Source organism: Clarias gariepinus, chromosome 21 (assembly GCF_024256425.1).
Source record: "Clarias gariepinus isolate MV-2021 ecotype Netherlands chromosome 21, CGAR_prim_01v2, whole genome shotgun sequence".
NCBI lineage: Eukaryota > Metazoa > Chordata > Actinopteri > Siluriformes > Clariidae > Clarias > Clarias gariepinus.
Genome location: NC_071120.1, coordinates 16,334,160 through 16,353,860, shown reverse-complemented (window position 1 = coordinate 16,353,860; position 19,701 = coordinate 16,334,160). Strand labels below are relative to the sequence as shown.

The 19,701-nt window shown below is 37.3% G+C and overlaps 1 protein-coding gene across 3 annotated transcripts in view; it reads right to left on the bottom strand.

The window, feature by feature from the left end:
• kcnt1b (potassium sodium-activated channel subfamily T member 1b) overlaps positions 1-19,271 on the bottom strand; it is a 108,497-nt gene extending 89,226 nt beyond the window's left edge. For 2 of the 3 annotated variants that reach the window (XM_053480839.1, XM_053480841.1), the window contains exons 1-3: positions 18,954-19,271; positions 16,834-16,879; positions 16,257-16,424 (exon numbers count right to left, since the gene is read on the bottom strand). In XM_053480839.1, coding sequence (XP_053336814.1) covers positions 16,257-16,424; positions 16,834-16,879; positions 18,954-18,984 — 245 coding nt within the window. In that variant the 5' untranslated portion in view covers positions 18,985-19,271. The remainder of the gene's footprint in view (positions 1-16,256; positions 16,425-16,833; positions 16,880-18,953) is intronic. The other variant, XM_053480844.1, reaches the window with a different exon arrangement.
• Positions 19,272-19,701: the final 430 nt, after the last annotated feature.

Genomic DNA, 19,701 nt, shown 5'->3' with positions numbered 1-19,701 from the left:
TCACACGCGCTCATTAAACACCTCCAGACTCATACAGGCATAAGAGGAAGGCTAAACACCTCCAGATTAACAAGTGAACGTAGACGAAAAATCAAAAATGACATTTGTTGATAGAACAAACACAGTTGCTAGTACTTCAGATTTGTGTGCTGTAGGTGCGATGCATCGTGTATCATCGAATATATATATATATATATATATATATATATATATATATATATATATATATTAAGGGTTGAATCACTTGACAGTTGTGGTAAGCATTGAAGGATGCACAAAATGTAAAACCTTGAAACAGATGGGATACAACAGATTAAGACCACGTCAGCATCTACAGGTGTAAACCACAAACAGAAGCTGGCGGTTAACAGGTGGCACAGACGTATCAAAACTGGGCCGCTATTATTTATATAATGACCAGGTGATGTCCTGATTCATACAGATTTAGTATTTATATTCTCTTCATGCAAAATGCAAAAGTGGGCATAACTATTTTTTATTAACTGACATCCATCCATCCATCCATCCATCCATCCATCCATCCATCCATCCATCCATTAATCCATCTAAGACCCTGTGTAGTCCATTAAGGAAGCATGGAGGCCAATGGGGAACATTGTATTTATTCTTATTTTGTACAACCATGGGTAGGACCTCCAGTCAACATTCACACACACACATTCATACACACATTCATACACACATTCATACACACATTCACACACTACTAGCAATTTGGGAACGGCAATTAGCCTGATGCACATGCTGGTAAAGGAACTCTTCCTGTATACAAAAGGTACTAATCAACATAATCGCAAGTGACGTGTTTGCGCCATTATGGAACCCAACTTTTGACTCCTCTTTGAAAATCCTCTTTTCTGTAGCTGGTGGTTACACTGCATACGGTGATGGTTCCTGTCTTTAAACTTCTTTATTAATCTGGCATAGCGCTCTTGTCAATAGTGTCATCTCTGTATATATTCTGTAGCACAGTAGGAGACCGTCATCCGCAACAAAGGGGATTTTCAAACAGGATTCCAGAGTTGGGTTCAACAACTGCGCAAACTGACTGCTTGTGATGGAGACAATGTTGTGTAATAAATGCCATCATAAAAGCATTGTACTGTATAGAAGAAGAGCTACTCCAACAACATGTGGAATTTGAGTAACCTGTTTCAATTCAATAAAAAGTAATGCCCTTATACGTAACTCTTTGTAAGTCTTTCTTTTCACTCATCAAGCCTTCTTACAGTACTGTAGGTCTACAGAGGTTTTGTCTTCAAGCAACAAGTCTTTGTAAGTGTTCAGAAGTTTTTGGCACAGCACGAATACTTTCCTAATGTTTCAGGTTTTAGTCCCCGTGATAGTAGTTACTTTGAGAAGTGAATCATTTAGAATGATACTTGAACAGTATCTCAGCCTACAGTATGTGAGATAAACCTTTTTAAACCTTTTTAAAAAGTTTTTAAATAATTTCTTTGTGATATGTCTATTTAATTTTACAGCCTAATTATATATACACAATTACACACATGATATGCACATTACGTATGTGTAATATAGATACAATATAAAGCTATTAAATGTTAACTATTCATGAAAGCATATGAGGTTTATAATTTAGCCACACAGGCTTTAGAATGAGAATTCTTTTAAAGAGCATTCACTATTTGACAATTTACTTTCCATGCTTTACATTACTTGGGGTGGCACGTTGGCTTAGTCACACTGTCGCCTCACACCTCCAGTGTTGTGGGTTCAAGTTGTGCCCTCGTCAAGTTGTGTGCGTGGAGTTTGGTGGGTTTCTTCTGGGTAATCTGGTCCAAAGACCTGTAGTTTAGACTGATTGACATTTTCAATTTGCATAAAATGTATGATTGTCTGGGGGTTTTGTGTATGTGTGTGTCTAGCACATCCAGGTTGTATTTTGTTTTATGCCTTGTACTTTATGTTTATCACATCTGCATTATTATGTATATAACCATTTAATACTTCCAGACATAATGACATATATGTAAATAAATAACATAACTGTAGAGCATGTGCAGGCCTGTAAATTAAATGAAGGTGAAAGAAGCAAGTTTAACAACTCATATTCTCCAGCACGCTCAGTAAAACCTAACAGCTGTTTGACATATGGATGGATGCATGCTTCCATCAATGTGCCGCTCGGCACATCAGGCGATGGATATATATCTGCTGTTTCTGTGGTAGTTATTTTAAGGGTTGGGTTGCCAGCTCAATGATAATCTAACATCTTAACCACCGAGTCACAATTGCCCCCGTTTTACTTAGAAAACTGTACAAATCTTTATCTAACACTACTGAGCAGACTTTTCACACCAAATATTGACTGTTTACTTCATTACTCTTTAATGCTCTTTATAGTAGGTTCTTTTATGTAGAAATGTTTTCACCGGGATCTTTTGCTTATTGCATTTTTTTTATATGTGCCCTAGACGTTTTTTAATATGTGGCCAAGACTTTTTGGTTTTGCTGAGTGTGCCGGAGAAAATTTCTTGAAGAGAGTTCTGCAAGTAACTTCGTCACACTCTGGAGCCTACATTAGTTTTTGTTTTTTGTTGTTATACTCATTTAAAAACTGTGTTTTATGTAATATGTTGCTTTCTTTACAGGCATGCAAGCATTCTTCTGTAATGTTATTTATTTATTACATTTTTGGGGTGGGTTTGGAAATAAGTGGTTTTGTACGTAATAATACACACATGATTAACATATTTTTATATGTAACAAAATTGGTATTTAAACAAATTATGGTGCCTGAGACTTTTGCACAATACTGTATATATTACTTGCCTTAAAGTAAAGCATTATCTACACTGAGAGATATTTTAGGGAAAAGAAATCTGTATGATATAAACATTTTCGAAACACAACCACTTTTGAATGGTTTCCAAATCAGGTCTCTGATTATATCCTTAAAATTTGGAACAAAATACAGTACAGTGGACTGAGACTAGATTTTGAAGCACAAAGTGCGCATTATTAGATGGTGTATACTGAATAATCAGTCCACCATTGTTCACAAATTTCATCACTGTGCACAGAGTGCATTTCTATTTTTCTATTCTATTCCCTCAAAATATTGATGTTGATTACAATGATGAAACAGGGTTTCATCATTGTAAGATTTCCCCTCATGCAGAACCACAGTGCTGTTATAGTATTGCTACATTGATACTTATTTTGATTTTTTTTGTTTTTATGCTAATGTCAACACATTCATTAGGTTTTATCATCTTCTTTTGCCATATTTTTTGCCAAATATACATAAATTTGTGGATTTGGTTTAGTGGAAGCAAAATTATCACAAAGTGAGGCAAGTTTATATTTATTATTTGAATATTTAGTAAAGAATCTTTCTGGTGTTTACTTGCTTCCTTGTGATAAATCATACCGGGCCTTACTCAACAAGATGCATAAAAACAAATGTAATGTGAGCCGGCAGTGATGTATGAACCGTACAGTAATGAGCAGGTTTTTATACAGTAACTATTAACTCTGGTCGACGGGAGACACGACTTCGCCCACCAGTCCCTTACCACATCACAGGCACATTATGTACTGTAGGTTTGACACATAGCCAAATTAAATATATATGGATAAAATTTATTCAGGTGTTAGAGTGCAATCCAATAAAAGGCAGATGCTAGAATTTTATGAAACTCTATATGAAATCACTCACTCTCACTTACTCACTCATCTTCGATACCGCTTTATCCTGTTTTCAGGGTCGCGGGGACCTGGAGCCTATCCCAGGAGACTTAGGGCACAAGGCAGGGTACACTCTGGACAGGGTGCCAGTCCATCACAGGGCACACACATACACACACTCATTCACACACTACGGGAACGCCAATTAGCCTAACTTGCATATCTTCGGACAGTGGGAGGAAACCGGAGTACCCGGAGGAAACCCCTGGCCGGAAGTCGAACCCGGACCCTGGAGGTGCAAGGTGACAGTGCTAACCACTACACTACCAGGGGAAAGCTGATTCACACCAGGCAAGTAATAAATGCAAAAACAAACTACGAAGGATATCACAAAGTCCAAGACGTACTACTTATTTAACTGTATTTTTATCAGTCTCAGAGCTTCTCAAGAGCTACTCTGTAGGCCAGCTCATCGCTCCTAGCCTATATACAAAAAATCTATTATGGTCTTTAATAGACTAGGTTATGTGCATATACATTAAATCAAACCAACTGTGCATATCTTTGCCATTTCAGCTCAGTCTATAGGGTGATCTGTAATGCATGAGAGTGTGAGATCTCCCTGAATCTCCACACTCTAAAGTCTACTCACTTGCCATTTTTTATTCTATTAGTGTTATCGCAATTTGTGTTTAAATATAAAAGTTGAAAACGAGTTCAACTGAAACGAGGTCAGGACCGCACGGGGAATGTAGCATTTGGTGTTCAGGAATGATTGTGTGTACGGTTCCCACAGAGAGCTGCATCTCTTCTGCAAAGTGGTGATGGGCTTTGAGCCACCTAGACCCCGACCATCATTTGCGAACGTGGGGCCTTCTTTAAAATGTTTGCACAATTCAAATGCTATGATTCTCATCACCATGGCATCATCCATGTCAATCAGTTTTTACGACATCATTCATGAGAAATGATAAATCCTGGCTTGGCATGAACGCTCCTCGTGTTATTGTTATTGATACAGTATGTATAAATAGTTGTGGTCAGGAGTCATCTGGAGACAGAGAGTGACGGGCAAAGCCAACAGGTACCACGTGATCTATCCACCTGTGTGTTGGTGTTGGCGGGAAAGTGAGCCAGGGCTGGCAAGAATACCAAAACAATAAGCAAAGTGTGTGTGTGTGTGTGTGTGTGTGTGTGTGTGCACTTGTTTTTGCATTAAAGTAATGAAAGGCAAGTCCAGCCCAGAAAATAGTCCAGTCAACTTATCAAGTCTGCTACAATAATAATAATAATAATAATAATAATAATATAAAACTTCTACTTTTATCTCCATTAAATTCTAGGTCTAATTCTTCCCCTTAAAAGGGTTAATCCATTTATGATGGTTACACAGTACAGTAGTAACCACGATTAGAAGATTATTCTGTTATCAGGAATAATCTGCAGATGCAAAGTAATTAAAATTGATTCCCCATTAATCATTACGCCAATAAAATCAGCTCAAATGGGTATATAAACCAACACAAATCTGACAACTTGATAGCATGGAAGCTGCCTGTGGAACTTGATTAGTGTAGACCGGTTTCATGTTCACACCATGTGCTGCGAGAAAATGTTCCACTCACAGCGGTAAGTTCTGGCTCATCAGAAGCCGTGTGGGGATTTTGATTAAGTAGATGATTGCCTTGAAGTGATCTTCAATCTGAAAACATGAGCGCCGATTCCGGCTTAGAGGCACAACATTGAGAATAGGCTCGTACAATTATATTCAGGTCTGTAGTTTTACCATGAATAAAGCAATCCTGTTTCTAGGCAGGATCAGTCTCACAGCTTTGAATGCTATAAAACACAAAACTAGAACAAAAGTACGTTTAGATAGCATCACACAGGGCATAACTCAGGTACCTGGCCCACACTACACACATTTGTTCCACTTCTGTCTTTGTGGCACCACGTTCCTGTCTTTATTGAGTAAAAAAGGAGTGTACTGTATTCTCTCCGCTGAAATGATGTCTCAAGCGGACGCTTAAAAAAAAAAATAAATAAATCAGTGAAAGCAAAGATTTATGTGAGTGACTGTAACAAGAAGCACAGAAAAACTGCTGGTGCGCTGGTGAGTCGTTCTGCCACGAGTGATTTTTCAATTTCCACTTGTCAGTTATGTGGCTCTCCAGCTCCCACACACATAAACGCAGAGACACACACACACACACACACACACACACACACACACACACACACACACACACACACACACACACAACCGGGAAACAGAAGGAAAGACCTCAAACCACTTGAATTTGGAACACATCCCTGGAGATAATCACAGCGCATAAACGACACCTGCAAACACACACACACACACACACACACACACACACACACACACACACACACACACACACACACAGCCGTTGCTCATCCCTTAAAGTCAGACAGCTCCCACCTTTTACACATACAAACACACACACACACACACACACACACACACACCCCTTGGCATAATAAAGCATGTAGAGATTCCCTCTCTGAACGCCCACACTCTGTGACCAAGCAGAGGTGGATAGAGCAGCCGAACACTGTACTGAAAAATGACTCAGGTAACAAGAGAAATGGCTCACAAATTCTGAGAAAAAAAACCCCAATGAAGATCTACCTCTGTTCCAATATGTATATATTTGTCTATAGAATGATTCAGTGATTTCAGTGCAACTTACTATTCATTTCATTCTATCCCTTTCTCCTTCCAGTACACAGGTGGCATCTGCTGGCACCGAATGACAAATCTATTTGTTGATCTTCAGCTTTTGTAACACTGTTAAAGCAGTTCAAAACACACACATAGATGCAGTATGCACACACACACTGTACTTACAGTTTATTATGTGAAAGGTGGGGCAAAGGATTTTTAAGTGTCATGTCATTATCAGAATCTGCTGTAGATTTCGCTGAGGATTGTGGCTTCTATTGCAACACGCCTGTCGAGGCGTAAGCACGCTGGCATCGCTATGTAGAGACTATTTGTATCTCCTGGACTACACCGCGCACCTGTGTGGTGACATTCTGTTTGGATTGTGTCCTGGTTTGTCTATTTATACATCGACTGACCCTTTGCCTGTTACTCACCTTGATTCTGCCTACAGTTTGGATTGCTGCTTTAAACTGTTTTATTCTACAAACTTACAATTACTTCAGGGTAGAGCTGGGCGATATGCTCCATGAATTGAATCTGAATTTTTTTTAAGACCTTAGAACTCTCCATTTTAAAATGATTATTTGCCTTAAATGAAAAAAAGAAGAAAAAAACAGACGATATAGGTTTTTTATTGTTTATTTAAGCAAAACAATATAAATGAACACGAACTGCTTTTTGGACTAAAAGTGCAAACTTGCTTTTACGAACAGGTTTTCTTGTTGTTTTAGGACAACAGTAATCAGTACAACATACATACTGTTTTTGGGGGAGTAAATAAAGTGTAAACTTTCACCAGTCTTTATGTTCTGGTTATTCTAGCAAAATATGAGGGATTGGTATAATAAATAAATAAATTATATATATATATATATATATATATATATATATATATATATATATATATATATATATATATATATATATATATATCACTTAAACATTTAAACATTTAAGTGTGTATATATATATATATATATATATATATATATATATATATATATATATAATATAATTTAAAATAACTTGCACAATTTTGTAAACCACATGAAACTTACATACTAAATAAAATCAAATGGGTGTCTGACAGCATTTTTTATGTTTTTTTTTTAACTGTGTATTTGGGCATATTGTCTTTAGTGATTTAACACGCCACAACATCAGTAAATATTTTTCCATCGAGGCCCCTCATATAACATGGGATACAGTGGGAAAATGTGGTCACTGTTTTCTCCTGGATTTAAACCGCTTGTTTTGTTTAGCTCGCAGAGCCAAATACAACTCAAATAAGTTTGACTAAATTACTGTAGTTGTGCTGCTTTCTTTAGTTGGCACAAACTACAGACAAATTTAACACTGGGTTTTGAACTATGGAAGCTCGCGGTGCCGTACCAAAGTGACACTGTAAAATCGATTTTAATTTTTCAATATCGACATAAACCATAAATTTGAATTTAACGATAGTAACGATTAATCGCGCAGCTCTACACTAAGGTCTGATGTGTCTACTGTTAAGATTTGTTCAGAATCAAGTTGAAATCAGTTCGAAATCAGATTGCGTTCATTTAGTCTGAGCAGAAAACAAAAAAAACTAAAGAAAAAAAAATATCACTTATCGTCTAAATTGCATTATTAAGATTTGGGAAAGTAATGGGGGACCCCCACACTGAATGTGATTTTTGCAATGCCAGTTTGAACCACATCCAAAGGCAGATTCATATCTGATGGGATTTTTAAAGATGTGTCTCAGTCAGGACATTCTACCAACTCAAATCTGATTTCAAACTGCCCATTACATCACTCGCTACATCACACAATCACAAGGTATGGACATAGATCCATGGGTAAAGAAGGGGGTTTGAAGATGTTTAAAGATCTGTAGAAATGGAAATGAAGAATAATAGTAAAGTGGCTGGTAGCACTGTTTGGTAACTGTCTTGTTGTTATCTGTTTGTTGTTTTAGGTCACCAGCATTTGTGGTCACAATGTTAGAATCTACCCCCGCCTCTGGTGTCGTTACCACAGCAACCTGAACAGATCACTTTCAAATAATAGTATGGACAGTCAGTCATAAAGATCAGATTTGTGAAACAAATTGGATTTGCCTGCAGCCTAAACAAGTGATAGGCTAGACTGCCACAGTATATATTATCTGACTAAATGATATTCTCCAGACGCCAGGCTGTTAGCACAAATCTAACACTCAGCCGCATTTGCATTTTCCATAGCTACCATTTTGCTTCATGTTGAAAAACCTAGATATACAGTATAAGGTGTGCTTATACAGCATGCATGATCTCTTGATGATGGGAATACAACAAGTACAAACAATAAGTACATGAACACTATACACACACATTATATTTAGTGGCTAGGTGCACATTCTAACCCACTTAACCTACTGTACAAGATGCGGATATGTAGCTGATTCAATTCAATTCAAATCGGCGCTTAAAAGAATAAAGTCCTATATCTATCTGTGACAGATAGTGGCTCACAGTCTCACTCAGTTATCTTAATAAACCATACGGCATTTTACAATATAGTCTAATGTCAGTGAAAGTATATTAAGTATGTTTATTTCATTATTGTGTAATATAGTTTTCACATATCTGGACTTTATCTAGTTATCTAGTTTTATTAGAGGACACACAAACATCTGTACTTTCTACTTCACTGCATTTCTCCTTGGTGATACTGTACATTGTGGAGTGTATAGTGGAGAGTATCTGGGACAATCTGGGCATTTTGATTGATACATTTACATTTCATACAAACTTCCATAATGACAATTGTTAAAAGCGCTATACAAATAAAACTGAATTGAATTGAGTGGTAATATCACCACATGCTAAGGATTCTAGGATTAAAGGATTCTATTTTGCCTTCCCTCCGAGAGATGATTACCTGATTTGTCTACTTTGTCTTCTCAGTACTGCTGAGTTCGGTTGGTAAATTCATTTTCTATAACAACATGTCTCTCCGAGTAGTTCAGACAGCCAAGGACGTTTTTAAAAAATGAACACGTGTAATCAATGAGATTTTTGTGAGAAGGACATTTTTAAATGAGTTTTCAGGGTCTCCGGGTAAAACCTAAAAAAAAACAATTTATAGGCACAATATAGTGTTTTGTTAGAGATCCCACAGACCTAATCACAGCTTGTATAAACAGTCCCAGTGTTTACCTGCTTGCTCAGAAGCCACTCTCAACCCCTGACTGCCTTCCTGATTCTCACAGTTTTCCACTTGCGACCTGGTTTGCCTTTCTGCGTTTGAGTAGTGATGTTGCTTACGTTGTGTTTATCTAAATTGCCTTTTTTGACCTTGAGGTTCAGAAAAGCCCCAACAAAGCAAGTTACAGTATTTATATTAAACTCCCCCAGGTTATACATTACAAAAGGCACTTTCAGACACATGCACACAAGACACAGACGTGCATCGCAGCTTCGTATAAAAATGCACAATTCCTGAGTAATACCGTACCGTATGTGCTCTCCTTTTTTCAATTTTTTCCCCTTCTTTTAATTTGGGTTGCTTTTGTCTGAAATGTCACATTACAGTGCTTTAACACAGAGCTTCAAACTGATTTATGTCTCTGGAGAGAAAATCGAACCCTTTTATCTTACCACCTATTTTAAGACATTATTCATTTACTTCAAAGCAGAGGCGGGATAACGGCAGGTTTGATTTAACATACAACTGAGGGCAATATCTTCATTGTGTGTGTATGTGCGTGTGCGTGTGGTCTTGCAGATAACAATGCCATCCCCTTATCACTAGTCACCCTGTTACAGTGGCGAGAAACAATGCTCTCAGATATAAACAGGACTGTGAAACTAACGTCTATTTCAGTAATCACATGAGAGCATTAAACAAGTCTGTTTTTATACAGCTTTGACTTATCATTCAATTTAAAAAGCAGGCTTTACAGTATTTTTGGAATTTCAGTTTAGGACGTGAACAAGACCATTACAATTGATCATTTAATAAATGATCAATTGTAAATTTGAAAGAAATCAAATATAGAAGGAATAACAAACTGCTTTATCCTGTAGCGCTAAGTATCCCATGAGACTTAGTGTACGAGGCAGGGTACAACCTGGACAGGGTGTGAATCCAGCACAGGGCACACATACTGTACCCACACATGCTCATTCAAACACTACAGACACATTTGGAAACTCCAATTAGCCTAACCTGCATGTCTTAGGACTGTGGAAGGAAACCGAAGCACACGAAGGAAACCCACCGAGCACGGGTACATGCAAACCCCACATACCCAACCAGGACCCTGGCGGTGCAAGACAATAGTGCTAATCACTAAGCTACCGTGCTGCCTCAAGTAAAAGTCTTTTATATACATTTCTACTTCAGTTGAAGAAAAAAAACACCTGCTTTTTATTTATATTAACATACCTATTAGATAGAGGTCAAGGGTTTTTTGCATTCATTTGGGGTACCCAAAAGAAATCAACATTTTGCAGGCAGAACATGATTCCACACAATGATTCTTACAGCATAGCATTGTCAAGAAATTCTTCTTCTTCTTCCTAACAAAAACTCAATCAAAACATGCTTGAATCTTCATATATGGAATGGTGTTTTCACTATATGAATCCACTTCCACTATATAACAGAAGGTAAAACATTTATAAAAGCATTATTGTCCAACATAGCTATAGGAAAACCCCTCACTGGAAATATCATCACCTGGTACAAGAACTGCAGCGTTGAGGATCACAAAGTGCTGCAGAAGGTGGTGAGGTCTAGAGAACCGATCACAAGGTCAGTTTTGCCCAGCTCGCAGGACATGCAGTGCAGGACCAGCGTGGGAGAGATTTTTTTTAAAGAATCCCACACACACGAACAATGGACTGTTTCTTCAGCTGCAAGTGGAAAATGTCTTCATAACCACAATGCCAAAAGCCAACAGAAAAAAAAAACCTATACTTTTTGACCAGTCAGAAGTGAGCATTTACCCTACACATTTTTTTAATCAGTATTGCTAAAATCATCTTCTGTAAAGTTTGTAAGTCATTTTGGTGGTTTTCCTTTATCTACTTTTCTAGACAACTTTTCTGCGAACCGGAGGAAAGCCAGAAGCAAAAAGAAAGTAATATGCACTTTATTAAGCCATCTGAGCTGTACCAAGATAAAACTATTAGGAGCAAGCTTCTCCAAATCATCAAAAAGAATTTTAGTTTAGATTTCTTGAAAATGACAAAATTCATACACCTTTCCATTACAGCAGATACACAGTTGCAGTGCACAAGGTGCAGTAACAAGCAGAGCATGTTAAAGTCATCATTGTCTATATCACTGTATCATGTATACAGATTCACAGGGGAGACTGGAGCCTCTCCCAGGGTACATGGGACACAAGACAGGGGACACCCTGGACACAGTGCCAATCTACTCAATGCATACACACCCGACACAGGAGTCGATTACATTAGAAATACTTCTTTACATTAAAAATGCCCATAAAACACACACACACACACACACACACACACACACACACGCACACGCACACACACTTTATGAGTTGTAAAACAGCAGAGTTCAGTAAAATAGATACCACAGACCTACAATGCTCTGAAAAAGTATTTGCCCCATCCTGATTTTATTTTTTTTATATTTTTTTGCATATTTGTTACATCTAAATGATTCAGATCATCAAACACCTTTTAATACTTCACAAAGATAACCAGAGTAAATAAAAAGTGCAGTTTTTAAAGGATAATTTCGTTTATTAAGGGGAAAACGCTGTCTAACTCTGCCAGGCCTTCTGTGAAAAAGTAATTGCCCCTAAACCTAATAACTGGTTGTGCCACCCATGGCAACAACAGCTGCAATCAAATTTTGCAATAACTGGCAATGAGTCTTTCACGTCGCTATGGAGGAATTTGGGGCCATTTTTATTTCATCCACACTGGAGGGATTATTGTAGTGTGACAAATAAAATTAAAAAAAAAAAGATAATTTTTGGAAACAGAACCAAAAATTGCCTCCTTAAATTACTGTCTGTGAAATTAGAGAGCTTAGCTTAAACAAGCTAACTGGCCAGTGTAAAATAACTGTTTGGTTGGTTGAATACGTTGTTGGTTTATTTATGAGTTCGTTTCGTTACAGTGCCAACAGAATGTTTGGAGACTCTTTAAGCTTTTCCACATTTCATTTTTCACACTCATCTTTAAATGGATTCAAATCTTTTAGGGAAATTAAAGTGGGAGAAAGATGCAAGTTTGAATAAAAAAAGCACATTAAAGCAGGGATAAGTCCAATACAGTATTCCAGTGCCAAGGTCCAAAATCAGGCCAGGTCAGGAGATGCGCAAACAGTAACAAATTCAGGGCAAAAAGTTTAGTCACTGGGATCAAAATCAAAACATTAAAACACAAATCAAAGACTTGGTGAATTCAAACAAGAGCATGCTAAAGGTTACTTTATGCTGCAGCAGCGTTTACAGTACAGTCTTCTTATATATGGTGTGTAACAATTAGGAACAGGTGAGAACACAATGGGTGTTGTGACTAGTTTGTTGCACTAGTTCTCTCATAAAATCTTCTTTTTTCCTCATCATACTACACACAATACTCCACAACAACAAACAAAAAATAGGTTTTTGTAATATTTGGTTAATTTTTGCATTGTTATGACACTTGCAATTGAGCTCTAACGCATCCTACTCTAATCAATGCTCCATGAGATACTTCTACACCTGAACACGGTAGCCTCCATCATTCTCAAATGAAAGAGATTTGGAACAACCAACAGTCTTACCTGATCTGGCCACACAGTCAAATAGGTAACAATAGATAAGGCAAAAAATAAATTCAGTTATGTATCCTGATTCTTATGTGTGGCCATACCAACTCAAAAAATTATACTTTAAAATACATTTTTATTATATATGCATTATATGAAGTGGTAAAGTGTTGCCTTTTCTCTATAGTCTGGCAGGTGGTGCACTCTAAACAATTCACACAGCACAGCATCCTGTGTGGTAGAAGCAAATTATTTCCTAAGTTTGTTTAAAACTGAAACAAAATCTGAAAAACAAAATCAAATTGTAATACAAATTGAATTGGCACTTATCGTGATAATATTGTATCAGGAGGTTCTTGGTGATTCACATACCTAGTAACCAATAGCCCTATAGGGGCTATAAAAAAGAGCCTGAGTTGCCTTGTGGGGATGGGAAAGCTTACAAAAAGACAACCATCTTTGCAGCACTCCATCAGTCAGGTCTCTATGGTACAGTGGCTAGATAGAAGCCATTCCTCACTAAAAGGCATGTGACAGCCTGCTGGGAGTTCGCCAGAAAACACCAGAAGAACTCTTAGACCGTAAGCTGGATTGAGGACACAAAGATTGAACTATTTATTAATCAGGAAATCAGGAAAAAATCTTGGCAAATGTTAGCGCTGAAGGATGGTTTTCGTGCTCTATAAAGTCAGAAACTAGTAACATCTCTTAGGTTGATTGCAGCAGCCAGATAGAAGACTATTCCTTGTTTTTTTAACTTTAACCCACATTTTCTTTCCTTGCAGAGAATATCATTCATATACGAAGACATTCTTAAACTGCACAGATTGTCAATAAGGGACACTCAGGGGACCGTGAGAGCCATTTTAAAACCTTCAGCTTGAATTTCTTTGTTGGTGGCTTCTGAGGCATGTTTTGGATCACTGTCCTGATGTAGAAGTACATTTTTAGACTTTTTTTTTTGTTTATCTCACATTTGTTTACAGAATTTGCTAGTAATTCTGGGAATGCATTATTCTATTCTATTCTTTTCTATTCTATTTATTCTACACATGCAGTGTTTCATGCACCAGTATCACACCACCCAAATGTGTAATACGTACCTGTACATCCACCCTCCAATTTAATAGTTGATGGCACATTTTTATTATTAAATAAAATCCTTATCCTTTTTCTTTTTTCTCTGAACATATTTCTTTTGTTCATAGCAGCACCGAAATGCCTTCGGTTTATTTAGATGTTGCATATGTCAGATGTTGAGGAGATTACAGGCAAGGTTTCCTACCTTTTAGGAAAGAACTACCACCATTTTTTTCCTTCAAACATTATTGCAGGCACTTACAGTAAAGCATAGGCCAAACATACTGAGACAAATGTAAAATTCAATGTTTTAATGACATTCTGATTATTTTTTTTTATGTGACAACCAGGACAGTAAGAATGATTTGTTTTTTTATGCAATGAAATTGCCATACAACCATCAATATTTAATATGAAGACCTGTTATATCTGGCTGGGCATATAATCAAAAAGACATCTAACATTTTCTAACAAAATTTACAATTTACTTGCGAATTAGTTTTAGCTAGTTTTAGCTATTTTTGTGCAAAGGTGGACACCCTGTCTTGAGAAAATAAAAATCACATATTTGTTTAATCCATATAACTCAACAAACTGATTCTAATTACAGTAACACTGTTCAGCCAGATAGGTGAGAACTAATTAGTAGCATCACCTGTTTTGTGCACAAGCAGAACTATAATTCATGGCATATGCTGTCTTAATATTTTTGTCCACCACTTTTTTGTTATAAGGGGATTTTTCATTGCTGTGCCTTTGCCTAATAACTAACACTTTCACCTTTTGAAAGATACAACAATGTGTGCACTTTTACAACATTATAGTAATATGTTTCATTCTTTAAATTGAATTTCTGTTATTGTATCTTTTTACCCTAACAATAAGTTTTAAATAGCACCAGACTGCACACACCACTGTGACCAAGTGTCAAAGCCATAAACAGAAACAAATGTCATATAAAGTCCTACATATTTCCCCTTCAAGCTAAATTGTACAAAAGATGTTGCCTCACTGTAAGAAATGTAAGCAATATGAAACCTTCACTTGAAATTCAAAGCGCATAATTATAGACAGCAACTTCTTGTCATTGAAATAAGTCAGAAAAAAGAAAAAGATTTGGACAGAAGATAGCCTTGAATGTATTATAAAAGATTGAGTCATTCAGCAAGCCTTGCAGTGATATTTAAACCCTGATCTATTCAGCCTTGACGCCTTGTACAATTTCTCTCTTTCACAACACTGTTGTTTCAGCACCAAAGCTGAGGACAGCTCCCCAGCACACATTTCTTTCTACACAATGAGCAGCACACTGAGCATGTGACCAGATTTAACTGCACAAAACTGATGTGTGTGTGTGTGTGTGTGCGCATGCACTGTGTGGTGTGTGTAAACAGCTGTATCTGATGCTTGTAAAAAGACATATTCTTTCATGGCAATGCGCAATTCTTTGTTTATTCTAAGGCCAACTGCACAAATTAAAAAATGTGATAGTGCTTGGGTCTTAACAGCACATTTAAATGCTTAGTTAGAGTCATTTTTATTTACTTACAGCTCACTTAGACACCTTTACAGGTGGCCGTATGTAGAATATACTGCAATCCTATCATATTAACGAATGGTCTTTACCATAATAACCTTATACAAAAATATGCAGCCAATATGACAGAAAAGGAACTTTAGTGTCAGTAACTAATTGGTTAAAAGATAAAGATAAAATTATAAACATTCAAGGTTTTCAAAACAAAGACAAAGTCTTGCCTACCAGCATTGGTTTACAAAATCTGTATGCAACTAATGTTCACTTGTTAAACATGCAGAATATAGGCACTCACAAAGTAATATCACTGAAATATTATAAAGTCTTACAAAAAACTGTATACACATAAAACAGTGTGTTGCACTGTTCCTTCAACAAGTTGTTCCATCAAACACTGTCAAATTCCCAGGAAAATGTGTTAGGAATGCTTGTGCTTACCCAGGCATCATACATGCTTTATTAAAACAGTACACCAAGTACGATCTGTACAAACGCTTTTACCTGTCGTCATTCTGAAATGACTGATCCCCCAAAAGCAGGTCTCTGAAACGGTAGCGCGGTGGGAGAGGAGGAACCTCTGAGTCCACATCTGCCATCTTCAGCGTCGAGCTGTCCAGAATCAGTCCAGTGTTACCGACACTGTTCTTCTTAACCGTTTCAGCAGGCGGCCTGGCAGAACAAAAAAAAAAACATAAATTCCAGCAGCACCAGAGATACAGTTGTAAAGCATCCGCCTGAGGAAACCACTGGTAAATTATAAACAGCAGGAACTGGCAGTGTCTGAAGGTAACATATGAGGTGCAGAATTTGTAAATATGTTGCTATAGCGTCCTGCTCTTTTCCGGTTTATTGCATGAACAGAAAACGCTCACTTGTGCATCGCTAATAAGGATAAATTCAGATTTCTATAAATGGTCTGATGCAGTGCACATAAGCACTTAAGGAAAAAAAGCTTTAATGAATATAGCACAACTGTTTAATGATATTATGAAAAGCTCCTTTTCAGATGGCTGCTCACGAACGTATACTGATATGTCAATGTAGAACCCATGCAAACCATTAGAAGTGAAGTGCGTACCTGTCACCAGGGTTGGATGGGCGCTGTGGTGGAGTCATACTCACCTCTGAAAACAGAAGAGAATCATTATTGACTTCCATAAAAAGACAGTTCATTCAGACATTGTTTTATGAATGAACAACTGACATTATTATAAAAAATCCAAGTAGATCCTTTTAAGAGCTTTTTTCCACATTTAGTCAGTGTTAAACCAATTTTCATTGGAGGTACATGGTGTGATGCGTGGTAATTTCCATCTCTGCCTATTCAAATGTGAAGTCGGTGAATCACCAGCAATTACGTCTGAGCAGCATCCTGGTATATCTCCTAAGCAGCACCTTCAGATACACTTTAACAGACAGCCTGCCTTTTACATAATTACAGGTCATTTCTAAAAGCATGTTTAATAGACCATTTACAGGGAACAGTCTGAAATTACACCTTAGGACCAAACAGGATATCTGAAGACTAATTCTCATTGTTATTTTGCTGTTCATGTGGCAAAAGGGTACACTGCAGCAAAGTAGGTCCTCTGTAATATCAAGTATACATGCTTGATGCTGCATGTTCTCCTTTGAGTGCCCTGAGGTACTGTATATGTGTGTATCTGTGTTTGTGTATAAAGTGTGCAAAGGTTAGACGTGGGTGCAGGGTGTCTTTAATAGCAGAGGTGTAAACAAAAGAGCAATTTATTGGTGAAGACTTTGTGTGGATAGTCTTTACGCTTTGGTACAGAAAATCACTAAAATATTAAAGTGTCAGCAATCAGATAAATGGGTTTAATTTTTTTAAAAAGTATATTGGATAGCATTTGGAAGTACCACAGAGGCTGTTATATTTTTTCATTTGGAAGCGGTAATCCTTCTGCAGTGTGTTTTAATAAATGAGAAGGAAAGATGCCAGAAGGGAGAAACAGCTGATAATTGAAAAATGCTAAATGATACATAAAGCATTCACAACTGCAGTCACAGTGCACTAAACAAATATTAGGTTATTTGCACAATTTGCGTATAATTGGCGGTTTATCACCTTTTATAAGACATCCACAGTTAACTAGGGAAACACTTGCCAGGGGTGTTGATAAGACTTAGACGTGCCAGCCCTTAAAGTGAGTCGTGACATTCTGAGCTTAGATCCCATCTCTGAGAGGTCTGTTTCTTTATCCAATTCATGCTGAGTTGAATCGTGTTTATTAAAAAAACAACAACAAAAAAAATAGCAAACTAAATAAAACTATATGCTCAAAAATTAAAGAACCATCTTGTACTTTTCCTTGTTTTTATTTACAGTATTTTTTGCAAGAGGATACCCGAGTGCTAGACTGCATGCCGACTGGGATGCAATTATCTTTTAGAATAAAGGTTTAAAGGTACATCAGTTGTTCTTAATGTCCAACATATACTCTTATATTGTTTTAAATAAACAAATAATGTTTCCAGGTTAAAGATATATCCTAAACATGATTAATGATTAATACAGGCCAAAGAGGAAACAATTCAGATGTTCTCCAAAAACTACTTCAACAACTCCAAAAACATTCGAACAAAAAAATCTATCTATCTATCTATCTATCTATCTATCTATCTATCTATCTATCTATCTCTCTCTCTCTCTCTCTCTCTCTCTATATATATATATATATATATATATATATATAGATATAGATAGATAGATAGATAGATAGATAGATAGATAGATTTTGTTTATATATATACATACACGTGTATGCGTTGTGTACAAACTAATTATACAGTAATTTAAAAGACTCTCTCTGGTTGTTACGACACACACACTTTATCAGGTTCACAAGAGATTAAATCGTATCAACACACCCAGAGACACTTGCATCCAAGAGGTTATGGCTTATTGAAAGGGTTCGAGTTCAAAACTGGTTAATCCTGGAGCAAGATCATTGACCATCAATTGCTCAGTTGAAGCAGGTCTCAAGTGTAGATCAACAATAACAACAAAAACAATAATAATAATAATAATAATAATAATAATAATAACAAAACAAGCAAATGTTACATGCAGTGTCCAGCTGTGCAGGAGATGACCTGTGAGGTACAGTATCTCTGAGAGGTGTGTGAGGTCATATGTGTGTGTGTGTGTGTGTGTGTTATCACTCGTCAGTGTGTTACCTGGCTGTGGCTGAGTGCGCGGTCCCATCATTGTAAAGAAGCGTGCTGGTGGCGAGTCCAACGCCACACATTTTCCTCCAGCTCCGGAGCTTTAAGTGTCCACGAAGGACTTCCTATCGCAATGTCCTGTCTGTGTGTCTGGAGATCTGAGTGAATGCATGAAACGGACGCCTGACGACCCCGAGTGGAGAAGCTACACCAGTCCACCGGGTCTATAATCCAGCATCCAGCATCTTCTCTCTAACCCCAGTGATGTGGAGACGAGCTGCTCATCATTACCGCCTAAAACATCCTCCTTCATTCTCCTCATCTTTCATCTCATGGCTTTTACACACATTCATTCCTTCATTCATTCATTCATTCATTCATTCATTCATTCAGGGAAGTGAGTGTATCCTAAGTGAACTGCAAACCAACTCCTCTTACACGAGTCGGAAAAAAATATGTGTATAAATAGATAAAGAGACAGATATAAATGTCCTCTGGTTATTAAGAAAAATAAAACGTCAAATAAACCTTATAATGTAAACATACACACACACAGGTCTATAAAAATATAAAGAGGAAAAAAAGGAAAGAAAAGAGCGCAAGGTCTTCCTCCAGCGTCCTCTCAGTGCGGTAAACCGACGCCGGCTGGAGCCCAATCGACTGCCCGCTCCCTTTATACGCGCCCTACCTAGTGCTAAAGCAGCGCTCTCTCCGCCCTACGCAGGGCACTATCTGTCCTGTATCCTGACATTTGGGATTA